The 22,852-nt window shown below is 48.4% G+C and overlaps 1 protein-coding gene across 1 annotated transcript; it reads left to right on the top strand.

Annotated features, from left to right (window-relative positions):
• The first annotated feature begins 2,103 nt into the window (after positions 1–2,103).
• On the top strand, positions 2,104–22,683 carry CEP63 (centrosomal protein 63kDa). The gene is made up of 15 exons (XM_009993493.1): positions 2,104–2,147; positions 3,790–3,970; positions 5,566–5,586; positions 6,332–6,406; positions 9,110–9,235; positions 10,081–10,194; positions 12,542–12,775; positions 13,630–13,775; positions 14,558–14,686; positions 15,780–15,888; positions 17,706–17,918; positions 18,365–18,451; positions 19,776–19,975; positions 20,898–21,204; positions 22,525–22,683. Exons 1-15 carry the CDS (start codon positions 2,104–2,106, stop codon positions 22,681–22,683), a joined length of 2,145 nt encoding a protein of 714 aa, XP_009991795.1.
• The last annotated feature ends 169 nt before the right edge of the window (positions 22,684–22,852 follow it).

Below are 22,852 nucleotides of genomic sequence, written 5' to 3'. Positions count from 1 at the left end.
GGGCGCGTGGGGGGGGGCGGGGGCGGGGGGGGGGGCGGGACGGGGCTCCGGGGAAGGCAAAAATCACCCCCCGCTGTGGTTTTAAGGGCTAAAGGCCAGGCCTTCCTGAGCCGGGTGTTCGGGCGGCCTGCGGCTTCTGCAGGGCCCAGAGGGAGGCCTGAGGAGGCCGTGGGGATGATCCTTGGGCTGGAGCAGCTCTGGAGCCAGGCTGGGAGAGCTGGGGTGTTCAGCCTGGAGAAGAGAAGGCTCCAGGGAGACCTTAGAGCAGCTTCCAGTGCCTGAAGGGGCTCCAGGAAAGCTGGGGAGGGACTTGGGACAAGGGCAGGGAGGGAAAGGACAAGGGGGAAGGGATGAAAACTGGAAGAGAGGGGAGATTGAGGTGAGACATGAGGAGGGAATTGTGGAGTGTGAGGGTGGTGAGAGCCTGGCCCAGGTTGCCCAGGGAAGCTGTGGCTGCCCCATCCCTGGCAGTGTTGAAGGGCAGGTTGGATGGGGCTTGGAGCAGCCTGGGCTGGTGGGAGGTGTCCCTGCCCGTGCAGGGGGTTGGATCTGGATGGTCTTGAAGGTCCCTTCCAACCCAAACCAGTCTGGGATTCTGTGAATGTCAAATTTTCTCTGCTGTGAGTCTTTCTTGAGTTGTGGTGCTAAACCTTGTTGATTTTTAAATGTTTGGTCTCTTTTTTTCTTTTTGGCAAGTGCTCCATTTTTTCTTCAGTTTCAGAGGGGACAGGCTGGCGTTTGTTGCCTCAGCTGCATTTCATCACAGGGATTGTTTCCCCTGGCAGTGTCTTCCTCATTAGTTGCCTGTGACCTGCACATCACAAATTGCAAGCTTGAGAGGTCAAAATTTGATACCAAGTCAACAAATGGGATGTAGCACAGAATTGGTTGAGACCCTTCCCCTAATCCACCGCTGGCAGATCCAAGTATCCCAGATACCTTGGGGACTGTGTCCAAAGCCTGGCAGAACCAAGGGCAGATGCTCCCTGGCTCCTTGTGGGCTTTCAAGCTTGAACTGACCCCTACCCTTTAATCAAGGAGGTGCTGGTGACACACCTGGGCTGCTCTGGGTTTTCTTTTTGCATCCTAGCAGAGCTTCTCTGTGTGGACAATGAAATTTCTTAGTTGCCCTCTGAAAATTGGTAGGTGTGATGAGAATGAAAAAGGAAGAGCTGCTGCTGGCTCATATCTAGGGCTCTTGCTGCCTGGAGAACTCTCTGGAAGTGCTGTCAGCAGCTTGGAGGATCTGCTCTCCTCAGCAGCTCTGCCAGCAGCAGAGCAGGTGCTCTGCATGCTGATGAAATGCTGGGAAGCACAGGCAGGACCAAAGAGAGACACAAAAACCACTGCATCAGAATAGAATCATGTGATTTTTATTTCATTTTTTCCTTAGTTAAAATGTGTTTTCTGCATGTGTGTGTGATTTAAAATCCAGCTGAACTCCCAGGGACAGGCTTTAATATTTGGATGATATTTTAAAATGCAGGAGGGAGGCTCTGATGGAAGTGAGAGGGAGCAAAGCTGAGTCTGCACTTCTGAAAGTCTCATTTTCTGTGACCTGCTCCCCCTTTGGTTGATTGCTTAATAATGCCACGTATTTTAGGAATGATGTTGTGAAGATCCATCTCTACCTACTTGAGAAAGTACATGGGTGTTTTGGAAACAGAAGGTTGTCTGGACACCTCCACAGAGTGAGGCTGAAGTGTAGTTTTGTATCCTCAGCAGGAGCTGAACCATTTTCCTCTTGAGAGACAGTTTCATGGAGGAGCCACTGAAGTAAATTCTGGCTTTCTGGGTGTGGTTCCATAGTAGCTTTTTTTTTTCATTCTCCATTTTTCTGCCTTTAATATAAACCTTTCTTCCTTCACAAACACATGAACAACCTGTTTTCCTTCATTTGGCAGATCTTTGGCTTGTAATTCCATGAAGGTGACCACTGTTTCTCTCACCTCTACCTGTGCTAATTGTCATTTTCTTTTTTTTAACTTCTTTCCTTCAGCTTGTTCTGCAGCTGGATGGAGGAGCAGCCTGGTTCCTGCAGTGCCATGGGTGACTGCTGCTTTTGGGTCCTTCCCTAGCTGCTCAAGCCACCAGGATTTGGTGATGGAGGCTTTGCTGGAAGGAATGCAGAGGAATGGGCAGGGGGGGTATGTATCCAGCACCACACACTGGTCTGCAAAATCATGTCAGTAATTAGAATCAAACCTTCTGGGATCAGACAAAGCTTAAATGAGGGCTTTGGAGTTTGACCACTAGGACATCCTGGTGGGCAAATACTGTGTCCAGTGGCCTTCAGCTGGTGCAAAAGCAAAGTGAGCTGGATTTGCAGCCACCCCTTGACAGCTGTTACAGTCTTAATTGCTAGAAATTTGATTTTACATCTTCCTGAAAACTTTACCTCTTTGTTGTTGTGAACGCTTCTTACCTTCTAACATCAGGGGCAGTAGTAATTAAAGGTGTGAAAAAGTGCTTTTTTGGTAACAGCTTGGCAAGGTTAACGAGACATGTCTTTGTTACCTGCTTGTTTTTTGAAAGCATCTGATCATTTCCTGCTGGTGTTGAAAGTGCGGAGTCCTGTTCATCTCTGGAGAGTCCTTCATGTGTTTTCTCAGGCCAAAGTATCTGGACTTTTAGATCCCTCAGAAAGACTGTAGTGCCCATAATAGAATACAATGTTTTTATGTGTTAAACAAGCATGAAGCAGAAGTCAGTGATGCCATTTTCATGGTGATCTTTGAGAAAGTGGCTCCAACTTACTGTGAGGGATCTTCTGCTGAGAACTGGTTGCAGGAATCAAGTTTAAACTGAGCTTTATATTAGCAGATGCTGGGAAGGAGATGTTCTTGCTCTGCATAAGAGCTGCTGGTTTTTGGTTGACTCGCAGGACAGGGTGAACTTCAAATTTAACTGATTTTGGCTGCTTTAAGGAGAGTTTCTTTCCCTGCAGAAGCCCTGCCAAACTGTGAAGTGTGTGTGTGCTCTGGGGGAGCAGAGGAATTTCAATCCCTTAACCTATTGATTTCCATTTCTTTTCAGTGCTTCCTGTCTGACAGGGAAATTAAAGGGGGAAAGATCATCATGGAGTTGAGGGCCCTCCAGGGCTGGATCTTGTAAGCCTTGATATTGCCCCTGGCTTGGCAGGTTGTGAAGTTTCAGAGGAGTTAGTTGGATTTGCTGCAGCTGCATCCAGGGCAACATCACTGGGGAGCTTGCTCTTCCCACTGGGTTGCAAATGGTTTCTTCTTCATTATCATGTTGTCATCCATCCCCCTGCACTTTGGGGTTTGTCTGTGTTTGTGATAATAAACTTCTGTTTCAGGAGCTGATAGCTGTAAGATTTCTCTAGTGGCTGAGGCTTGGTATAAAATGCCTCTGCCTGGAGAGCAATTAAGGCAAATATCAAATATGGATAAAACATTCTCCAATTTACTGAGGTAATGCAGAGGACAAAGAGGGAGAAGTGTTTATAGGGGCTTTTAATGTGTCTCTGGATAGAAGAGGAACCCTCTACATTTAAAGTGTGTAGGTCATTTGTTCTCACTGGGTTTTCACAAATACTCTTTGTTGGTCATGGCCAAATGTAGACACAAATGTTCCAGTTGTTCCTGCTCAGGGACTGGACTGAACACCTGAGCACTCACTGCATTTCCCTGCCAGCTAATTCGTGCAGCATTCAAGGCACTGCATGTGTGGATGTGGCCCCTTGGTGCAGCTCTGCTGACTCTGTGGGTGTGGGACACCCTGCTGGGTGGTGCCTGCTTGGTAACCTCAAGCTCTGTTCCCTTCCAGCAGGGGGTTCTTGACTTCCTGCGAGGCTGAGCTGCAGGAGCTGATGAAGCAGATTGACATCATGGTGGCTCACAAGAAATCAGAATGGGAAGTGCAGACACAAGCCTTGGAAGCCTGCCTGAGTGCTCGAGAGCAGGAACTTGCCTCAGTCAGGGCTGCTCTGCAAGAAAAAGAAAAGGAGGTACTGCCTCACATTCCGTGGTTCCCCATCAGATTTGACCCCTGTGTTTTACATGTTACAACACAATCTGAAGACTGAACCTGAATTCCAGAGTTGGGCTTTACACAGGCATGTGTTTTGGGTGTTATTTCATCAGTTCTGATTTATTGTTTTTTTAATGTTTCAATGCTAAGCCAAACCTGGGGGTTAGCTTTGGCAGACAGCTGTGCTGAGGGAAACAGGAGCCTGTCTCAGAGTTGGAAATCAGCAAGAGCATTTGCAAAGGAGCCTGTTGGAACAAGGTGTCTGGTTCATAATTCAGTCAAAGTCAAGGGATCAACTCCATCAGCATAAAGGGGGCCTACAGGAAAGCTGGGGAGGGGCTGGTGTCTCTGTACCTACCTATGTAGGTACAGGACAAGGGGCAATGGCCTTAAACTGGAGCAGGGTGGATTCAGACTGGATATCAGGAAGAAGCTCTTGACACTGAGGGTGGTGAAGCTCTGGAACAGGCTGCCCAGAGAGGTGGTGGAGGCTCCATCCCTGGAGACATCCCAGGTCAGGCTTGAGGAGGCTCTGAGCAACCTGGTCTAGTTAAAAAGCCCCCTGTGCACTGCAGGGGGACTTGACTAGATGATCTTTAAAGGTCCCTTCCAACCCCCCACATTCCATAATTCTGTGACTCCCTAGGGGCTGGTGGGAGTCTGCAGGCTGAACTGTTGGGGTTTCTAGAGAGAAGCCAAAATCACTGAATCTGTACACACCAGCAGTTGACAGCCCAGCAACATGCAATCATTGGTAAAAAGAACTCTTAGAGAGATTTAGATTAGAGATCAGGTGTGAAGTCTTCCCTGTGAGGGTGGTGAGAGCCTGGCCCAGGTTGCCCAGGGAAGCTGTGGCTGCCCCATCCCTGGCAGTGTTGAAGGGCAGGTTGGATGGGGCTTGGAGCAACCTGGGCTGGTGGGAGGTGTCCCTGCCCATGCAGGAGGTTGGATCTGGATGAGCTTTAAGGTCCCTTCCAACTAAAAAAATTCTGTGCTTCTGTGTAAACTGCACCAAGATATTCCTGGGAGATTCTCTGAGGGCTGTTTTGTGAAGCTCAGGCTTTGTAGACCTGGGGCCAGGGCACCAGATTTCTGTGTCACTACAGAAATATCATAGGGGGAGTTTTTGCATAGGACATGGACCATAAACCTCTTCAGCAAATGGATGGATGTGTCTTTCTCTGATCAGAGGAAACCAGCAGGGGTCTGGGAGGCTGGATCTCAAGATGTAGCCACACTGACATTTTCTGAAAGTGTTTAAGACTTGTCCTTACATTTATAGCTGCTGTGTCCTGTCTTTTGGAAGACTCTTTGCTACAATGGGTATTTTGGCAGCTCTCTGAGGCAGCTGCTTGGAATTCTTGGGTTCAAAGCCAGCTGATAACTGCACAAGCAATTGGGTTTTGGGGGCCCTGTGCAACTCTACTACAGCTATCCTCACATCCTCAAAATGACCTGTGTTCTCCTGTAGCTTTTAGTGATTGAGGCTGGAAACTAGTAAAATAAAGAGAAATATGACAGGAGGTAGCAACAGTGGGTTAAGAACCCTGCATTTCTTAGTAGTGTGGTCAGGTGCTGCTGCTACTCCACATGGCAAGGTTTGGAATGAATGCCTTTGTTGCACAGTTACTAAACCTGGAATCATACCACAGGGTTTTGATTTGCAAGAACTGTCATTTTTATCAAATAGGTTAGCATTGTTATTGTGTTTTCTTAAGATACTTCAAAAATAATTCTTACCACCAAAGGCAAGCAGTGATTTAGAAACTGAAATGTGAACTCTGGTTTAAGTCTCTACTGAGATAAATTCATGCTCTTGGTCTACTCACGGGAGTTTTCTGTCATGATGCCCTTTAAGTTGTTGACTTGCTGCCCTTTGGACCTGCAGGTAGAAAGGTGGCCACTTTGGTTTCTGGATGTGAAAAAGATGGGGAGGGAGAGAAAAATGAGTCCCAGGAGTATTGGAATCAACCTAAGGGAAGTTTTTCCATGAGTTTCTAAGCCCTGTTTCTTCTTTGTCCCCCTTGTATTCCTTGGAATCTCTGTTTCACCTGAGCACAGGAAGATAATGGCATGGCCATCTTGTCACTTGGCAGATAGGTTGAAATCATACTGCATGTGGATGAAGGATTTGATGAAAATGCCAGATAAAAAGAGCCTTTTGACACAAGCTGAAACTTTTCAGCTTAATCCCAAAAAAATGAAAGCCAGAAACTGGCTCAAAACAAGAGGCCAGAACAGAATCAGTTCTGGCTCCAGGTAACCACAGATTTAGGCACAGACTTGATCACTCATCATAGTGAGTTACTTGTTTGTTCTTCAACTGTTGCCTCTCCAGGTAGAAGACTTGGAAAAAGCCAAACAGGACATGGTTAGAGAATTTGAACAACAGCTGAGGAAATTTCAAGAGGAGGTGAGTTGCAAAAAGAGGATTGTTTTTATTCCCAGTTGAGACGTGATCTGAGTACTGTGTCCAGTTCTGGAGCCCCCAGCACAAGAAGGACATGGAGCTCCTGGAGAGAGTCCAGAGGAGCCACAGAGATGATGGGAGGGCTGGAGCAGCTCTGCTCTGGAGCCAGGCTGGGAGAGTTGGGGTGTTCAGCCTGGAGAAGAGAAGGCTCCAGGGACATCTTAGAGCAGCTTCCAGTGCCTGAAGGGGCTCCAGGAAAGCTGGGGAGGGACTTGGGACAAGGGCAGGGAGGGAGAGGACAAGGGGGGATGGATGAAAACTGGCATTGAGGTGAGACATGAGGAGGAAACTGTGGAGTGTGAGGGTGGTGAGAGCCTGGCCCAGGTTGCCCAGGGAAGCTGTGGCTGCCCCATCCCTGGCAGTGTTGAAGGGCAGGTTGGATGGGGCTTGGAGCAGCCTGGGCTGGTGGGAGGTGTCCCTGCCCATGCAGGGGGTTGGATCTGAATGATCTTTAAGGTCTCTTCCAACCCAAACCAGTCTGTGATTCTGTGATCTCACAGGTGAAGTGCTTTGCATCATTGCTTTTGTTTAAATGCTGTGGGTTTAGAACTTCCCATTCTTTTATTGTTGATGTTCTTACAAACAAGAGCATTGAGCAAAGTAATATTTTTATGCTCCATTAGGCCTGTTTTTTTGCTCTTTTTGGGGAATTTGGTGGTGAACAGACACCTGTTGGTGCAGAGATGTGTAGTAAGTGGATGGGTGCAGTTTTCACACGTTAGACACCTGCAGAAGTTTCCTGCAAACATGCCCCATGTTTGGCCGTTCTGGTCACCACAGTTCTTGTTCTGAAGTTGCCAGGGGTACAGGCAGCAGCACTTGGCTTCTTCAGCAGTTTCTGAAATTAAAAAAGGGTGGTGATGTAGCTGGCCTTGACTGAGTCAGGTGCAGAGAGAAGAAATGATCTGTAGTCTCATCTGTTGTTTTGCATACATTGAATCTGAATTTTTTAGTAAGGATTTTGCTCCCTCAAGGCATATTTGTCTTAATGAACTTACTAAAAACCAGATAGACTTAGAAAATATTTTTAAAAATATAATTTCAGAGCTTCCATCTCAAAAAACTTCTTATTCACCACAAGGTGGTACCTGTGGGATGTCCTGTGGGTGGTGTGACAGCATTCCCTGAGCATTCCTTAACTCTGCCTGTCCCCACTCAGCTGTCAGCAGCAGAGTTAAGTGGCATGAAGTTCTGCCCTGTTTCCTCTGGAGGGTTGGACCTAGTTCATGTTTGTTGTAAGCCTAAGTTAAATGAATTTGGTAGTCCCCTTTGACAACAGAAAGCATGTGTTCTCCTTGAAAACCCCTCACTGTTCACTAGGGCTCTCAGCCTTTCTTCCCTAGATGTTCCCTCTGGAATTAGGAATGGACTGCAAAGCAGAACATAGGTGCAGTGGCAGATCTGAATTGCTAAGGCTGACACACACTCTGGTTTTGGGCCAAATTTGCAGTGTCTTGGGATGTTCCCCACACAATATGAAGGTAGATGACACGAAGCTCCAGTGTTCCTCAAGCTCCTGTTCTTAGCACTGTCTGACTTTACAGCCATTACCAGTAGAAAGATGGGTACAGTGTCCAACTGGCTGAGGTTGCTGGAAGATTAAACCTGTCATCTCCTGATACGTTGGCAGAAGAGATTTGTTTATTAACTCTTTATGTCTGTCCCTTCCCACTGAACATCCCTAAGTACTTTGCTGACTCAGGGCTCTGCAGAACCTTTTGTGACCAGTGCTTGGGGTCATTCAGGTGGTTTTTTTATCTTCTTGTGGTCCTTCTGTTCATGCACAGACTTAACCTTTCCCCATCAGTAAAATGGGAATGATGGCTTCTCAAATCCCTGTGGCTTGGTGGAAACTTTGTATTGAATAGCTGAGTTGGGGGCAGCTCATCAGGTGGAAAATTCTGTGCAGGGTAAAGTGATTATTTGCACAGAGGGTCATTTAAATGTCAAGAGTTTTTTCCCCTCGTTCCTGCATTGGCAGGACTGCAGCATTCTAGCAGCAGGCGTGGGAGTGATATTTTCTGTTGGCATTCTCCACTTATTGTGAAATGCATGGTGTATCTAAGCAGAAAATGACAGATGAAGTAGTGTTGACATTATGTATAATGGCACCTCTCAAATGTTCCTTCTCCCACTAAGAGGAAGAGTTCCAGTTTCCCACCTGAGCTTCACAAGTAGATTTTAATCACATAAGAATCTGAACCTCCCCCATACCCTGTGGGTGGGGGGATGTGCCCCTCTGTGGGAGGGGGTCACCCATGGGTGTTGCTTGCTTTTGCTGTGGCTGGGAGCCCTCTGAAGAGAGAGGGGTACCCTGCTCTTACTGCACTAACAGCTACTTGTAAACCTCCATCTTATCAAGATCTTAGGTGTGTTTAATTGTTGTAGGACAGAGGTCTAAAGAGAGCTGCTGATGTCCCAACTTCAGTGGCATCTTGCTGCTCTGAGACAAGCTGGCATATTTTGCAGCCCTGCTGGTGTAATAGGCTCCTTATAGGAATTGGAGGCTTCATTTGCAAGCTGTGTGGCCTTGATTAGGGGAATTGTCTTGTGTGCAGCCATTTTGTGTGCATCCTTTCAAAGTGCTCTTCAGTTCCTGCCTTGGGGTCTTGAACAAAGTTGTCTCTCTCACTGTATTCCCTGCAGTTGGCCAGGCTGAGGAGGAGCTATGAGAAGCTGCAGAAGAAGAAGCTAAGAGAAGCTAAAGGAGATGTTAGCAAGAGACAAGGGGAGGATGAGTTTGAAATTAGTTGCCTGACCAGGAAACTGGAGGTATGTAGTGAAAAAGCAAGTGCTAACCAGAGTTTGTATGTATGAATGGACTTATTGGGCTTCACTGGTGACTGAAGAGGATGTGGGCTGTGAGTCCTGCTTCAGAAGTACTCTCCATCTACTCCCCAGGTGTAGCCCTGCTCAACTGCTTGTGTAATAAAGGCAGTTCCTTGCATTGGGGCCTCTCAGTACACAGGATAAACTGTGTTGCTGGTCTTATTCTTAGACTAAATAAAAGGAAGAAGGGGCTGCAAGAGTAATTAATTATGTGAATGGAATTAATTCCAGTGTGGTGAGGTTGTCATCTCACTTCCTTGAGGAGTAACTTCTCAAGGGAGAGAGAAGGGAGTAACTTCTCAACCCTGTCCCATCTTTTTAACCTTTCTGCTACACTGGGCTTAACCACACTCAATTTTCCTCTGCTGTACCCTGAGGATGTGGCCAACAAACACATCTGACTGAGTGATGCCCACTTTCTGGAGCAGAGATTGGCATGAAAATTCTGCAGTTCACACTTGCCATCTTGGTAATGTCAAGAGCAGCATGTGCTGGGAGGTAAAGACAGGCTGGCTGGTGAAACCTCTGACAGCAAATCCATGAAACCAGGCATGAAGCTGTTGGCATTTGTGGACCCTGCTGAGGTCTGGCCTCAGGAGCACTGCAGCAAGCACCACGGGGAGGGCTCTGTGCTGCTGGGCTGGTGCAGCTCGTGGGTTCCCTGCTGGGGGGAGAGGTGTGTGAGGGTACAGGGGGAGAGAGAAAGCAAATGGGGGTGTGAACCAGGAGGGGGCTTCCTGTCAGCTGCATGGACATACTGCTCCAAGGCAGCCCTGCTGTCCTTGCAGGAGTTCCATCAGAAATCCCTGGAGTGGGAGAAGCAGCGTGTGCTCTACCAGCAGCAGGTGGCATCGCTGGAAGCCCAGAGGAAGGCTCTGGCTGAGCAGTCAGAGCTCATGCAGGTACAACCAGAGTGTGCTGGAAGGTTTTAGTTTGTTGGTGGCAGCAGGTGGGAAGGGAGGGAGGGGGGAAGAGGGAGAGGCTAATGAAATCTCTCAGGCTTGAATCCAGTTTAGGTTGTCATTGAAATGACTTTTCATGTCCCTGTGGAGTAAGGTTTACTTGTGTAAGTGTTGTATGGAAAAAAGATCTGGAGTCTGTCAACAGAGGCTGGATAAACCTTGGGCAGCTCTCCTGCCACCCCTCCAATTAGCAGAGAAGACAGTGGGATGAAGCTTTCCTGAGGAGACAGAGACCACAGCATATGACACTTTAAAATAGCTTGGACATGATGTTGTTTAGTTTAAAGCTGTGTACCTGCCAGCAGCTAAATATGTAGCTTGTGGGTCCAGCTCACAGGATGGTGTTGGAAAATAATTTTCTCCCGTGACAGATACTTCTGCAAAGTACTGAGGAAACTGCAGTTTTCAGCCCCTCCTTTTGGTTTCTTTAGTGTTTGTTTTTTTTTAAAGTCTCTTAAAGGCACCAAGTAGTGGGGCTGTTGTTCCTGAGAAGCTGATGGTTCAGGCAGTCAGTGGTGCTGGGCAGAGCAAGATGAATTGACCTAGAGCACAGCTGGGAAGTCACACTGACACAATCACAGCAGACACTGATAAGAAGCTCTTGCTGGGGGCTTTGCACTTAATGGGCTCCTCAGTTGCTCTTGAGTGGAAGCTCCTGCAAGGAGGAAGCTTGTGATGACAGGATTGAAGCTGGCTCTGACAGGGACTTGGTGAGAGGCTGACACTGGGAGATCCACAAATGCAGAGAGAGTCGTTGAGCAGAAGGTCTTGCTGCTCTGCTGTCTTTGTCTCATTGGCAGCTCAATTGTCTGAGAACAGATGTGTCCTTGGTGTGCAGGCTGGTGTGCTGGGGCACAGAAGAACTTTTTACTGTGCAGCAGAAAAAAAAACAGGAATTTGGGGAGACTTTTCCTAAGCAGGGTAGATGTTTGAGGTGCATCAGTGCTGGGGTCAGACTGCCTGAATCCTCTATGTGTCTGAAAAGCCCAGCTCAATTTTTATATTGGATTTTCTCTCTGTTTTGTGTGCTTATTTTTTTTTTCTGGCACAAGGTCAAGCTGAGCTCTGGGACCAGGGAGTGCTTCCCCTCTCCCATCTCTCATCTTCTTCTCCTCCTATTTTCCAGTGCAACTTAGGGAGGCCTGGCCTTCTCTCCTATTGCTGAGCACCTTCTTGTCACACCTGCAGCCTTTAGAGTCAGCAGATAAAGTCTGGAATTCTGTGCTGTCCTACATGTTCTGTGCCTGGAAATAAGAGATAGCTTAAATGGATTCTTAATGCAGAAATAAATACTCAGGTGGTCTAGTACTCTGGTTTCTTCAGTGGAGAAAGGCTGTACTTGAAACTCTTGCCCCCTTGATTACCTTTTCTGGCTTGACTATTCAAATACACCATACAGAATTACACCATAGTCTTCCAAATGCACAGTTCCTATGGTTTTCTCAGTTGTGAGGCAATAAATCAATGCATATGGTTATTCTGAAGGTGGCAGGAATTGCTACTCTTAGAAACTGGGACTAAAGAGCTACTCAAATACCTTGTTTCAGCTTTAAAAAATGATAAGGTGCTATGCAAAAAAGGAAAGTATAAAGTGAATATTCTTAGAAGCTTATGGGAGAGCTGGCTTGTTGAATTCCACCAGCTAGCTCCATGGAAAGAAATGCTATGAAATGAAATATTGTGCCTATAAATAATAGAGCATGTATTGTTTGCTACTCATATGTTCCTTATAACTTTTTTTGTCTGCCCTTAAAACAGTGAAACATTCCAAGTGAGCATTCTCACAAGCTGTCAGAGCCAGATAGTGACTGCTTAAAACATCATTGACTGTTACAGACAGTTTGGTTTCTGATCTTTTTGGTAGTTGTGGGTTTTTTTTGTTATTGTTGTGCACCAAGAGCTGCTTTCCATCCTGCTGTGGGATTATCTGTAGCTTGTGTGTGGTATTTGTGAACCTTCCTACATGCTGATGTTTCTCCTGCTCTAGCCTTAGCTTACCAAGCAAAAAACAGTAGGCAGCTTTGTTCTTAGTTCATGCTTGGACAACTGTTTTCCCAGATTCTCTTTGAACCCCTTTTGCAATCAGAGGGCCCCCTCATTTTTATTATTCTGTTTGCCTGCAGAACTTTCACCCTGGGACAAAATTCTCCCTAATGCCCTGCAAGGTGGTCTTGCTCACTTTGAGAACATGATTCCTATGCATAGAAATCAGCAGTTGTTTGGGCTGCAGGTTCGATACACTGTGTTTTATAATGTAGCTTTAATGCAAACTGGTTGTCCTTAGCAGAGCCAGCTTTCCAGTCGGAGGCAGATGGTGGAGTCGGTGGAGCTGGGCAGCCAGTTGGAAATGCAGCACTTAACCAGCAAGCTGGAGGGGGCCAGTGATGCCCTCTATGCCAGCAAGTTGGAGGTGGAGAGGCTTAACATGAGAGTGGACAGCCTGACTGAAAGCAGTCAGATGATCCTGGAAGATCAGCAAAGAGTTCAAGAAGAATTAAGGCAGTCCAAGAAAATGTTAGAGGTCAGTGGAGGAACTGGGAGGAAATGGAACATCATGCAGTGCTTGTGAGAAGGAGCAGGAAGGCTTTTCATCCCAGAGTTTCTGCCTCTTTCTGGAGCCTTTGTAAAGTTGCTGATAGGCCTCAAAGCTGGTTTTGTACCCTTGTGGTGCTCTGCATCTTCAGATGTGCACTTGCAGCTCAGAAACCAACCAGGGGCTGCATCCCCAGCAGCATGGCCAGCAGGGCCAGGGAGGGGATTGTCCCCCTCTATTCTGCTCTTGTGAGACCCCAACTCCAGAACTGTGTCCAGTTCTGGAGGCTCCAACACAAGAAGGACATGGAGCTCCTGGAGAGAGTCCAGAGGAGGCCACAGAGATGATCCTTGGGCTGGAGCAGCTCTGCTCTGGAGCCAGGCTGGGAGAGTTGGGATGTTCAGCCTGGAGAAGAGAAGGCTCCAGGGAGACCTGAGAGCACCTTCCAGTGCCTGAAGGGGCTCCAGGAAAGCTGGGGAGGGACTTGGGACAAGGGCAGGGAGGGAGAGGACAAGGGGGGATGGATGAAAACTGGGAGAGAGGAGATTGAGGTGAGACATGAGGAGGGAATTGTGGATGTGAGGGTGGTGAGAGCCTGGCCCAGGTTGCCCAGGGAAGCTGTGGCTGCCCCATCCCTGGCAGTGTTGAAGGGCAGGTTGGATGGGGCTTGGAGCACCCTGGGCTGGTGGGAGGTGTCCCTGCCCATGCAGGGGGTTGGGACTAGATGATCTTGAAGGTCCCTTCCAAACCATTCTATGAAAAATCTGACCAACCTCTGATTACCTTGCAACAGACCAGTTTGGTCCATCTTGCAGCAGTTGTTCCTTCTCCCCTCTGTGCAGGTGCTACAGGATGAGAAGATGGAGCTTAGAGCTACTTTGCAGGCTCAGGAGGATTTCATGGACCGCTCCAAGCTGCTCCAGGAACAGCTACAGAAAGAGCTGGCCAGGGTGACAGAAACTCTTCACAGAAAAGAACTCCTCATCAGGTGAGCACCTGCACCTCCCTGGTGCTTGTGCTCTTGAATCCAGATCTATATGCCAGGTGCTCCCAGTGTGGATGGTAGAAGGGTTTTCAGCTGGATCAGTGTTGATTGGTAGGTGGAATGGGACATTGTGTCCTCACAGGTGCTGTCCTGCCTTGCAGCATCTGCCAAATTGCTTTTGAAATCTGCTGGTGCTCAGGGAAGGGTGTGGAAGGCATCAGCTTCATACCCAGCTCGGTTTCTAAAAGCAGCCATGGGGCTTTGGAGCTTTTCAGCTTCTTTTTCTCCCTAGGCATTTTCACTGAAGCACTGGAGGCTTTTCAGGATTTGTTTCTGTGCTTCTTAATGTAGGTGAAGGTTCTCACTGGTTAATGATGTCAGATTAGTCTTGGTAAAGTAACTACATGTGTGACAAAGTCATCTCTGCCTTCCCCTTCTGCAGTGGCAGCATGCAGGGTCTGCAGGGCTCTGGTGGCCACCTCAAAAGGTTTGAGCCTGGGTCACCCAACAGCCCCAGTTTCTTGCAAGCTGGCTGTGTGCTGGTGGCAGGGGGACTGTGCATCAGGGAGACCAACATCCAGGTGGGATGGAGTCTTTTTTCATCAGCCTGAACTCAAACAAGGGCCTGTGATCCCACCACCTTGTTTGCTCATTCCCAAAGCACACAGTGGTGGGGTTGGTGTGTTTGTCAGAGGATTCCAGGAAAATGGTGGTGATGTCCCCTGGATTGGTGAGCTCAGATGTGATGTTTCTGTGCTGAGACTGAAGTTTCTGTCTCTCCTTAGGACCTTGGAGGAACGCTTGCAAGAGAAACAAGTGTCCTCTCTGGGGCTGGAGGATGGACTCCTGCAGCTGGAGGATGCCCAGCAGAAGGAACAGCACTTGCAGCCAGAAATGACTCACCTGGAGGACAGGTAGCCAGCTGCTTGCTTCTCCTGCTCTGCAATGAAACTTAGACAATGATTTAATACCTAATGCATTGTATTCATCAAGTTAACCAGCCACACTTATTTTTTTGAAGGCTTATTTTAAATATCAAAGGGCTGAAGTAATCAAATGCTATTAATGTTTGCAGTTTAATAGACTACTTCGCTAATTGGCTGGCTGGTTTGCACTGCACACTGGGGGTGTTTTCAATGTTTGAGCTTGCTCAGGATTAGCACCTTTGCTGGCAATAGGTGAAGGAGTCTTTGTTAGTCAGCTGGTAGGAACCAGATCTAGACCTTACTGTGAAATCAGAATTATGAACATGTCTTCCCATCCAAGTTTGTGGTTTTCATACTGATGTTTGCATGGGAAGTTGTTAATCTTTGTGTGGTAAAGAAGGAAGCAAAAAAAAGCTGTTATCTGTTAGATCAGCTTCCTGATCTCTTTTGAAGTGATTTTGGGAAACAAAGCCAAAGGACTGGTAAGGAACTACCAGGTTAAGAGTCTGGTTTCTGTTACGATGGACATAGAATCCCAGACTGGTTTGGGTTGGAAGGGACCTTCAAGATCATCCAAATCCAACCCCCCTGCATGGGCAGGGACACCTCTCACCAGCCCAGGTTGCTCCAAGCCCCATCCAACCTGCCCTTCAACACTGCCAGGGATGGGGCAGCCACAGCTTCCCTGGGCAACCTGGGCCAGGCTCTCACCACCCTCACACTCCACAATTCCCTCCTCATGTCTCACCTCAATCTCCCCTCTGCCAGTTTCCATCCCTTCCTCCTTGTCCTCTCCCCCCCTGCCCTTGTCCCAAGTCCCTCCCCAGCTTTCTTGGAGCCCCTTCAGGCACTGGAAGGTGCTCTAAGGTCTCCCTGGAGCCTTCTTTTCTCCAGGCTGAACACCCCAACTCTCCCAGCCTGTCTCCAGAGCAGAGCTGCTCCAGCCCAAGGATCATCTCTGTGGCCTCCTATGGGCTTGCTCCAGGAGCTCCATAGTAGACTGCTTGGAAGATCAAAGTCTCTGTGACTGTGTCCTCCTCCTTGGGGTGTTCTAATCTGTAGCTTTATGTTTGGTACCCAGCCTGGTGTCTTCAAGCTGTGCACACCTGGGTGGGGAGCTGCAGGAGAGGAGCCAAGAGCTGCAGGCACTGGAAGGACACCATCCTGAGTCCAAGGCAGAGATGGAAAAGGTAGTGCTGCCTGGTTCCTGGGGAGGGGTCAGGCTCTGTGTGGTCAGCCCCGTGTCTCGGCAGGGCACAGGGAGCACAGCTCCTGTGGGATCAGAGGCCAGGAATGCTGTGGGGGCATTGGGTGCTGGTGGGTCAGGGGCAGATGTGACACAGAGGAGCTGAGTGGGTGGGTTTGCAGGCTTCTGTAGGGGCAGGGTGGGTGACTGGGTGAACATCTCCTGGGCCTACCCCTACAGCACACAGTGCTCCTCTGTGCTGTGGAGACACCTCAAGTAGTGCCAGAAGGCAAGTATGCAAAGAAATGGGAATCCTGAGTTTAAGCCTAATACAGCCTCTCAACTGGATGAAGAACAGGGAGGGAATGAATTTTGCTGTAACATGGCCACATGTGACACATGAGACAGGGCTTCAAATGGGTTCTAGCCTGGATGTAAATAAGGGAGTTGGTTTCAGGCTTGATGCCTAGACATGGACTCAGGGGCTGAAAGAACTGGAGCAGCTCATCTGCTACGAGGTCCTCAGCCTTGTGCTCTAGGCACCCAAGGGAGGTTAGTCCCCCAGGAGGCTTGACTGTTAGTCATGGTGTAGATGAGTTAGTGTCAGAACTTTCACTGAAACCTGAGTGAAAAACCTCACTTCTGTGAAAATATTTCATCCTTTATTCTGAACGTACAGGCGTGCAGATCTTGCCAGAGCTGTGTGCTTGGTTATCCACTTAAGCAGCCACACAATAAATGAGTCTCCTGCAGGCTGCTGGGAAGAAAAGAGCTTGATTATGGTTGTTTCTATTTAATATACTTGGGAGGCATGGAGGTGACATAGAAATAAATCACCATATGTCCAGGATTTACATGGCTAGGCAGAGATCATCTGGTTCCATTTTCTAAAATGCTTGTAATTCTCAGAAAAATCCTAGAGGTTTGGGTGGATAATATTTCTGGCTAATGGGATGCAATACTAGGGAAGAAATTACACTAGGTTGTTGTGCTGTTGTGTCACTGAATAAATGGACAGGGTGCCTACCAGAATATTGCAGGTCTGCCACCTCAGAAAGGACTGAATAAAGCAAGATAAGGTAGAGAAAAAGATGACCAAAAGGATGGAGTGGGTTTGGTGTTTTGTTTTTTTTTTTATACAAGGAGCAGCTGAATGGAATAGGACTTAGCAAACTGGAAAAGAGATAAATGGGATTGAACATACTAAAAATAAAATTGTGACTGTCATGTGGAAAGTCAGTAGGGAGTGATTATTCTCTCCTGGTGCAGAGACTAGTGGTTATCAAATGGAGTTATGAAAACAAAGAGGTGTATTTTTACCCTGTGCTTGTGGAAGTTTGCCATGGGCAGCTTGGGTTGCTACAAGCTAATACTGATTCAGAAGACTTAGGACAAATACATGGCAGAAAAGGCTGGAGCTATTTCAAGGTACAGGGTCTGCCTTGGGAGGGTGGGGTGGCTAAGGACAAGGTTCTATTATGGGAGTGTCACTGGGCTTGCCAAGCACTGGTCAGACCTTTGGGTGTCTGTTGTTGGCCTTGGAGGTAGAATGCTGAGCTCAAGAGGCTGTGATCTGAGCAGTGATGGGTCTTCTCAGGTGCTCCATAGCATGTAATTTCTGTCTTGTCTCAGTTGGCAGTTTATGGTGTGGAAAAGGATTGGGATGATGTGGTTTTCAATCGAGAAAGACTCGATGCGCAGAGGGATTGTTACGTAGAGCTTTTTGTTTTCCACATTACCATGTGCAATACTTTAGCTTTTTTTTTTTTTCTGAAACATCTCTTAAAAGCTCGTGGGTGGTGTGTGCATATCTTTCTCCAGCTGAAAGAGCAGCTCTCTCAGGCTGAGCAAATTCACAGCAGTGAGCTAGAAGAGATGAAAAGGGAAATCTCCAGGTTGACACAGGAGCTACAGCAGCGGGACATCACAATTGCATCTGCAAGTGGCACCACATCTGACCTAGAACAACGGCTGAGAGCAGAGTTTGAGAGAGCAGAGATTGAAAGAGCAGAGAGGAAAGCTGTGGAGCACAGGGTAAAACAGGCAGCAGACTGCTGTGCTGTTTCTTTCAGGGATCTGAAGGCTTGGACTACCAGCCGAGGTTTTAGTGATCCTAATGTTTCCTTCTCACTTCAGTGTTTGAACAAAGACTTTGAGACCCTGCTGATAAAATCTTCTCATTTGTGTTGGTCATTGAGTCTGTCTTGCTTCTGCTTTTCAAACCTGTAACTGGAAATCCCTTGGGATTCTTGGAGATGACTCCTGTCAGCTAGGCCTGGATGGTGACACCTTTGAAAGCCAAAGTAAATGACTGTGTGTAGTTATTTGCATGGTCTTCTCTGCAGGGTCCCTGCAGCACTGACCACCCGACTCTTGCTGTCTACTTGTGATTGAATTGAGGGTGGAGGTTGTTGTGGGCATGTCCTGTGTCATGTGTTGGTTTTTTTTTCTGAGCTGCTTGTTTGCTTCTGTCTCCTCAGGTACTTCTGGTCCAGCTGGAAACCCTGAGGTTGGAAAACCGCCTTCTCTCGGAGATGCTAAAGAAGGCGGAGTGTGGAATGCTTGAGGTGGAGACTGGGGAATGGGGGGGAAGGGGCTGGCCTGGTGTGTCCTCTGCCTGGGAACAGTGGTGATCTTTGCCCAGGCCTCTCAGAAGGCTTGGTGGAGTTCAGTGGACTTAAAACCCAAGCAGAAGGGGCAAGCTGGGAGGAAAGAAGGCCCAGAAATACTGAGCGTCTTGTTCAGTCACAGGGTGGTGAGGAGGGCTGCAGAAGTAGAGCCCTCATCTCAGCTGCTTCTCCATGGGGTCTGGCCCATGGTTTTTAATACAGTTTGTTACATTTCCATTGGGTGGGAGTGTTGATCTGCTTGAGGGTAGGAAAGCTCTGCAGAGGGACAAGTGCTGGGTCCTGCTTTTCAGTCACAACAACCCCGGGCAATGCTCCAGACTTGGGGCAGAGTGGCTGGAGAGCTGCCTGGAGGAAAAGGACCTGAGGATGTTGGTGAGCACCTGGCTGAACATGAGCCAGTGTGTGGCCAGGTGCCAAGAAGGCCAACAGCATCCTGGCCTGCATCAGGAACAGTGTGGCCAGCAGGAGCAGGGAGGTGATGGTGCCCTGTCCTGGCACTGGTGAGGCTGCATCTCGAGCACTGGGGGCAGGAAGGACATTGAGGTGCTGGAGCAGGTCCAGGGAGGAGCTACCAAGATGGTGAAGGGTCTAGAGAACAAGTCATACAAGAAGCCTGAGGGAACTGGGAGTGTTTAGTTTGGAGAAGAGGAGGCTGAGGGGAGAGCTCATTGCTCTCCACAGCTCCCTGAAAGGAGGGTGTAGTGAGGGGTCTTTGGCCTCTTCTCCTGAGTGGAGAATGACAAGACCAGAGGAAATGGCCTGAAGCTGCACCAGGGGAGGGTCCAACTGGAGAGTAGGAAGAGTTTATTTACTGGAAGAGTGGTCAGGCACTGGGACAGGCTGCCCAGGGAGGTGGTGGAGTCACCATCCCTGGAGGGACTCAAGAACCATGTAGATGTGGCACTTCAGGGCATATTTCCTGTTTGTTTTTTCCTGGGTGGGGGTTGATGGTTGAATGTGGTGATCTTAGGGGTCTTTTCCAGCTGTGACATTTCCGTGGTTCTTGTTTGTTCCTGATTTCAAAAGCATCCAGTGGTGAGAGAGACTCCCTTTCCTAGGCAGATCAGTACAGCTTGTCTGGGTGCAGACAACAAGGCACATATCATTGGTTTGCTCTTAGAAAAGCCCTGGAAACTTTGCCAGTTAAAACTGGGATCAGAGGCTGTGCCTTGAGGAATTGCTTGCCAGGCTTTGCTCTGGATTTGACCACGTTGTCTTGCAAATCAGAAGTTCTGACTTCAGCCCTTCTCTTGTCTACTAGGGAAAAGGTGTCACCCTGAAAGCACTGACTGAAGACTATGCTGCTGAACTTAATACATTAAAATCTGAGAACCAGCAATTGAGGAAGGATCTTGCAGAGGCCAGAGCAAAAGTGGAGCTTGCTCAGCAGGTCTGCCAGGATGAGGGCACTGCTCAGCAGCTGCAGGACAAGGAGCCTGAAGCCAGGGACGTGCAGTACAGGTGAGTGTTGCATGACCCCGAGGTTACTGCTTCCTGACAATGAAGGAGAACAGAAAGTTGGGGGGTTTGAGGGTTTTTAATGACCTGCTTTATGTAGAGTGTCTCTCTGAAGCACATCGTGCGTGTGGGAGAACACAAAGGGCTGGTTTGGAAACTGCCTTGATGCTTTAAGTAGAGCAGTAGCTTTTAATCCTGGCTGAGGGTTGGGCCTGCACAAGAGAAGGCTCTGGGGAGGCCTCATAGCAGCCTTCCCATGTCTGCAAGCTGCTGCAGAAAAGCTGGGTACGAGCTTTGGACAAGGGCTTGAAGTGAGAGGACAAGGGGGAATGGATGAGAACTGGGAGAGGGGCGATTGAGGAGAGACATGAGGAGGAAGTTGTGGAGAGTGAGGGTGGTGAGAGCCTGGCCCAGGTTGCCCAGGAAAGCTGTGGCTGCCCCATCCCTGGCAGTGTTGAAGGGCAGGTTAGATGGGGCTTGGAGCAACCTGGGCTGGTGGGAGGTGTCCCTGCCCATGCAGGGGGTTGCATCTAGATGATCTTTAAGGTCCCTTCCAACCCAACCCATTCCATGGTTCTATGGTCTACATTCTGCAAAGCCAGCTGGAGTTTGACTCTCCTTTGCCTTTGCCTTGGATTGGGAAGCAACCTGTGCACTTCTGGAGAAGGACTGAGCTGTGGCCCTGGTGGCTGTGCTCCTTTCCTTGCAGGACTGGGATGTGTACACTGTAGTGCTGGGTATATACAATAGCAGGAGAGTAGATGAGGATTCCTTAGAGACTGGATGTGCTTCTGGAAGTCCTGGGGAAACAAGAGCCAGTTTGGATTTCCAGTGCTATTAGTAACCTGAATGTTAATTATTACCTCTGCACAAGTTTTTGCTGAAGTCCAGCAGTCAGACAGCTGTGTTTAAACCTGCCTTCCAGGGTGACTCGGGAAGCACAGCACAAACATGATGAGCAAACAGAGAGGATACCCCACACAGCTGATGGGACTGTTCTGCACCATCAAGGGGAGCCCCAGAGGTGGGGGGCTGCTGAAACAGGAGCTGTGACCCCTGCGACGGGTGAGCTGCCCACCCAGAGCTGCAGGGAGAACTGCTTGGAGTCATCTGCTTTGGGTGCTGTGCTGGGAGTGGATTCTTTGCTCCATGTGCTGGATGGAAACAAGGATTTTGCAGGGGAATCACCCAAGCAGTCCATCCTGGATGATCAGAGGGCATCTGTGCCTTTGGTAAGCAGCTGTGTTGGTTAGCTGGTTGCTAGTCAAGAGCTAAGGATGTTGCTGGGGTCTCATCTGGGAAAAGGAGCCAGATTTTTGAAGGTGTGGTCTGGCTGCATGGTGTGTCTGATTCTTTTGGCACACATTAAACAGGGAGGAAAAAAACACTGCTGAGTGGTTAATACTTGCAGAGTGGGAGCCCTGTGGTTACTCCTCAGAACTCTCTGGGGAAAGGTTTGGTTTAACTGATGAGCTAATTCCAGAAGCTCATTGTTCTCTCCAGGCTGGTGCTGTACATCAGTGTGTACCACGAGCTGTCACCTCACAGTTCTGCTCCAGCTCTTGCCTTGGGTCTGTAAGAAAGGCTCAGAGTGGATGTGGAGTGCAGAACATTTCAGCATATGGTTCTGGGTGGATCAGAAAGCTGGTGTTGCACATCTTTGTTCAGTCAGGGTGAGTCTGACCCCTGTGAATGGGGTTGCAGTTGTCAGCACACTGAGCTTAAAGCCACTCATGCCAGCTGATAGCTGAAATTGGTGCTTCCCTGCACAAGGGAAGGCTGTTGCTATTTTTCTTACTAGGGAGCAGTGTGGGCACATTCTTGTCCTCTGCTCATAGCTGGGGCCCTTGCCCAAGATACAGGAAATTTGGTGTTAGTCACTTCTTGCCTGTGGTGTTTTATTTCTCCTGGTGCTGAGGGGGGCTGCCTGCTCATGGTCAAGCTCCAGTGTCTTTAAATAAGTTCCTTTAATATTAAATAATTATCATGAGTAGGCAGTAGTGGGGTAGGAGAGATTTGCTTGTTATCTGCAGCCCTTTTTTTTCTTGCTTTCCTTTGTTTCTGGCTGTTGATAAAATACCAGAAACCCACGAGACTCCAGGATTTGGGAATAACCAGTTATGTTCTCTTGCCAAGACACTGAGGCAAATTTTCTGTAATGGAAAGCACTCCAATTCCTACTTATACCTCTGGGGTCAGGTTCCACCTGTGAAGCACAACAGGTACAGGGGCACATGGAGGGCTTGTTTCTGTTCAGCTCTCATTCCTCAGTGCCTTAGAGAGAGGAAATACTGGAATGGAAAAGTTGTGTGTGCTGAGGTAGTGATTTTACTGCCTGCACCTTTGGCAAAAGGCTTGGGAAGCTCTCACTGTTGGTTGGAGATTATTGGGAGAGACATTTACCTATGATAGAAGCATGAGGGCTCAGTCTGTCCAATAAGTGACACAAGAGCCTTTCAGAAGCATATTTATGGTGTGGTTTGTGGATCAGAAGTGTTTCTGGCTGAAATCTGGACTTGAAGAATACCTGTTGTCCCTGTGTTTCCCTTCAGTGCCTGCTGCCTACAGCTTCAGTTGGATCAATAGCTGCCAGATACCTGAAAGAGGAAGAACTGAGATCCCAGCACATCCTAGAGTGCCTGAATGCTCACATTGAGGAACTGAAGAAAGAGAGTGAAAAGATAGTGAGAGAATTTGGACACCAGGAGTAAGGTTTCTAATTGAATTGGAATGCTGGTTTAGTGACATGGCTCCAAACTGCCCATGGGGAGGTGCCTAGAAACCTGTTGCCATCGGAGCTTGGGTGAGAGGCTGTTCCTCCTCCTTGGAGCTGAGTCAGCAGGGTGGATCCTGAGGGAAGGAAACTCCTCTCTGACATGG

Source organism: Chaetura pelagica, unplaced genomic scaffold (assembly GCF_000747805.2).
Source record: "Chaetura pelagica isolate M959 unplaced genomic scaffold, ChaPel_1.0 scaffold192, whole genome shotgun sequence".
Classification (NCBI taxonomy): domain Eukaryota; kingdom Metazoa; phylum Chordata; class Aves; order Apodiformes; family Apodidae; genus Chaetura; species Chaetura pelagica.
The sequence above is the reverse complement of the archived record's forward strand: the minus strand, read 5'-3'. Positions and strand labels throughout refer to the sequence as shown.

What these genes read in the sequence shown, in the direction of transcription:
- CEP63 (XM_009993493.1), top strand. Translation starts at nt 2,104, where the DNA reads ATGGAGGCTTTGCTGGAAGGAATGCAGAGGAATGGGCAGGGGGG. An exon ending in GGAAAGCTGTGGAGCACAGG is followed by an intron (nt 17,919 to 18,364) that starts GTAAAACAGGCA and finishes CTGTCTCCTCAG; the next exon opens with GTACTTCTGGTCCAGCTGGA. An exon ending in AGAGGGCATCTGTGCCTTTG is followed by an intron (nt 21,205 to 22,524) that starts GTAAGCAGCTGT and finishes GTTTCCCTTCAG; the next exon opens with TGCCTGCTGCCTACAGCTTC.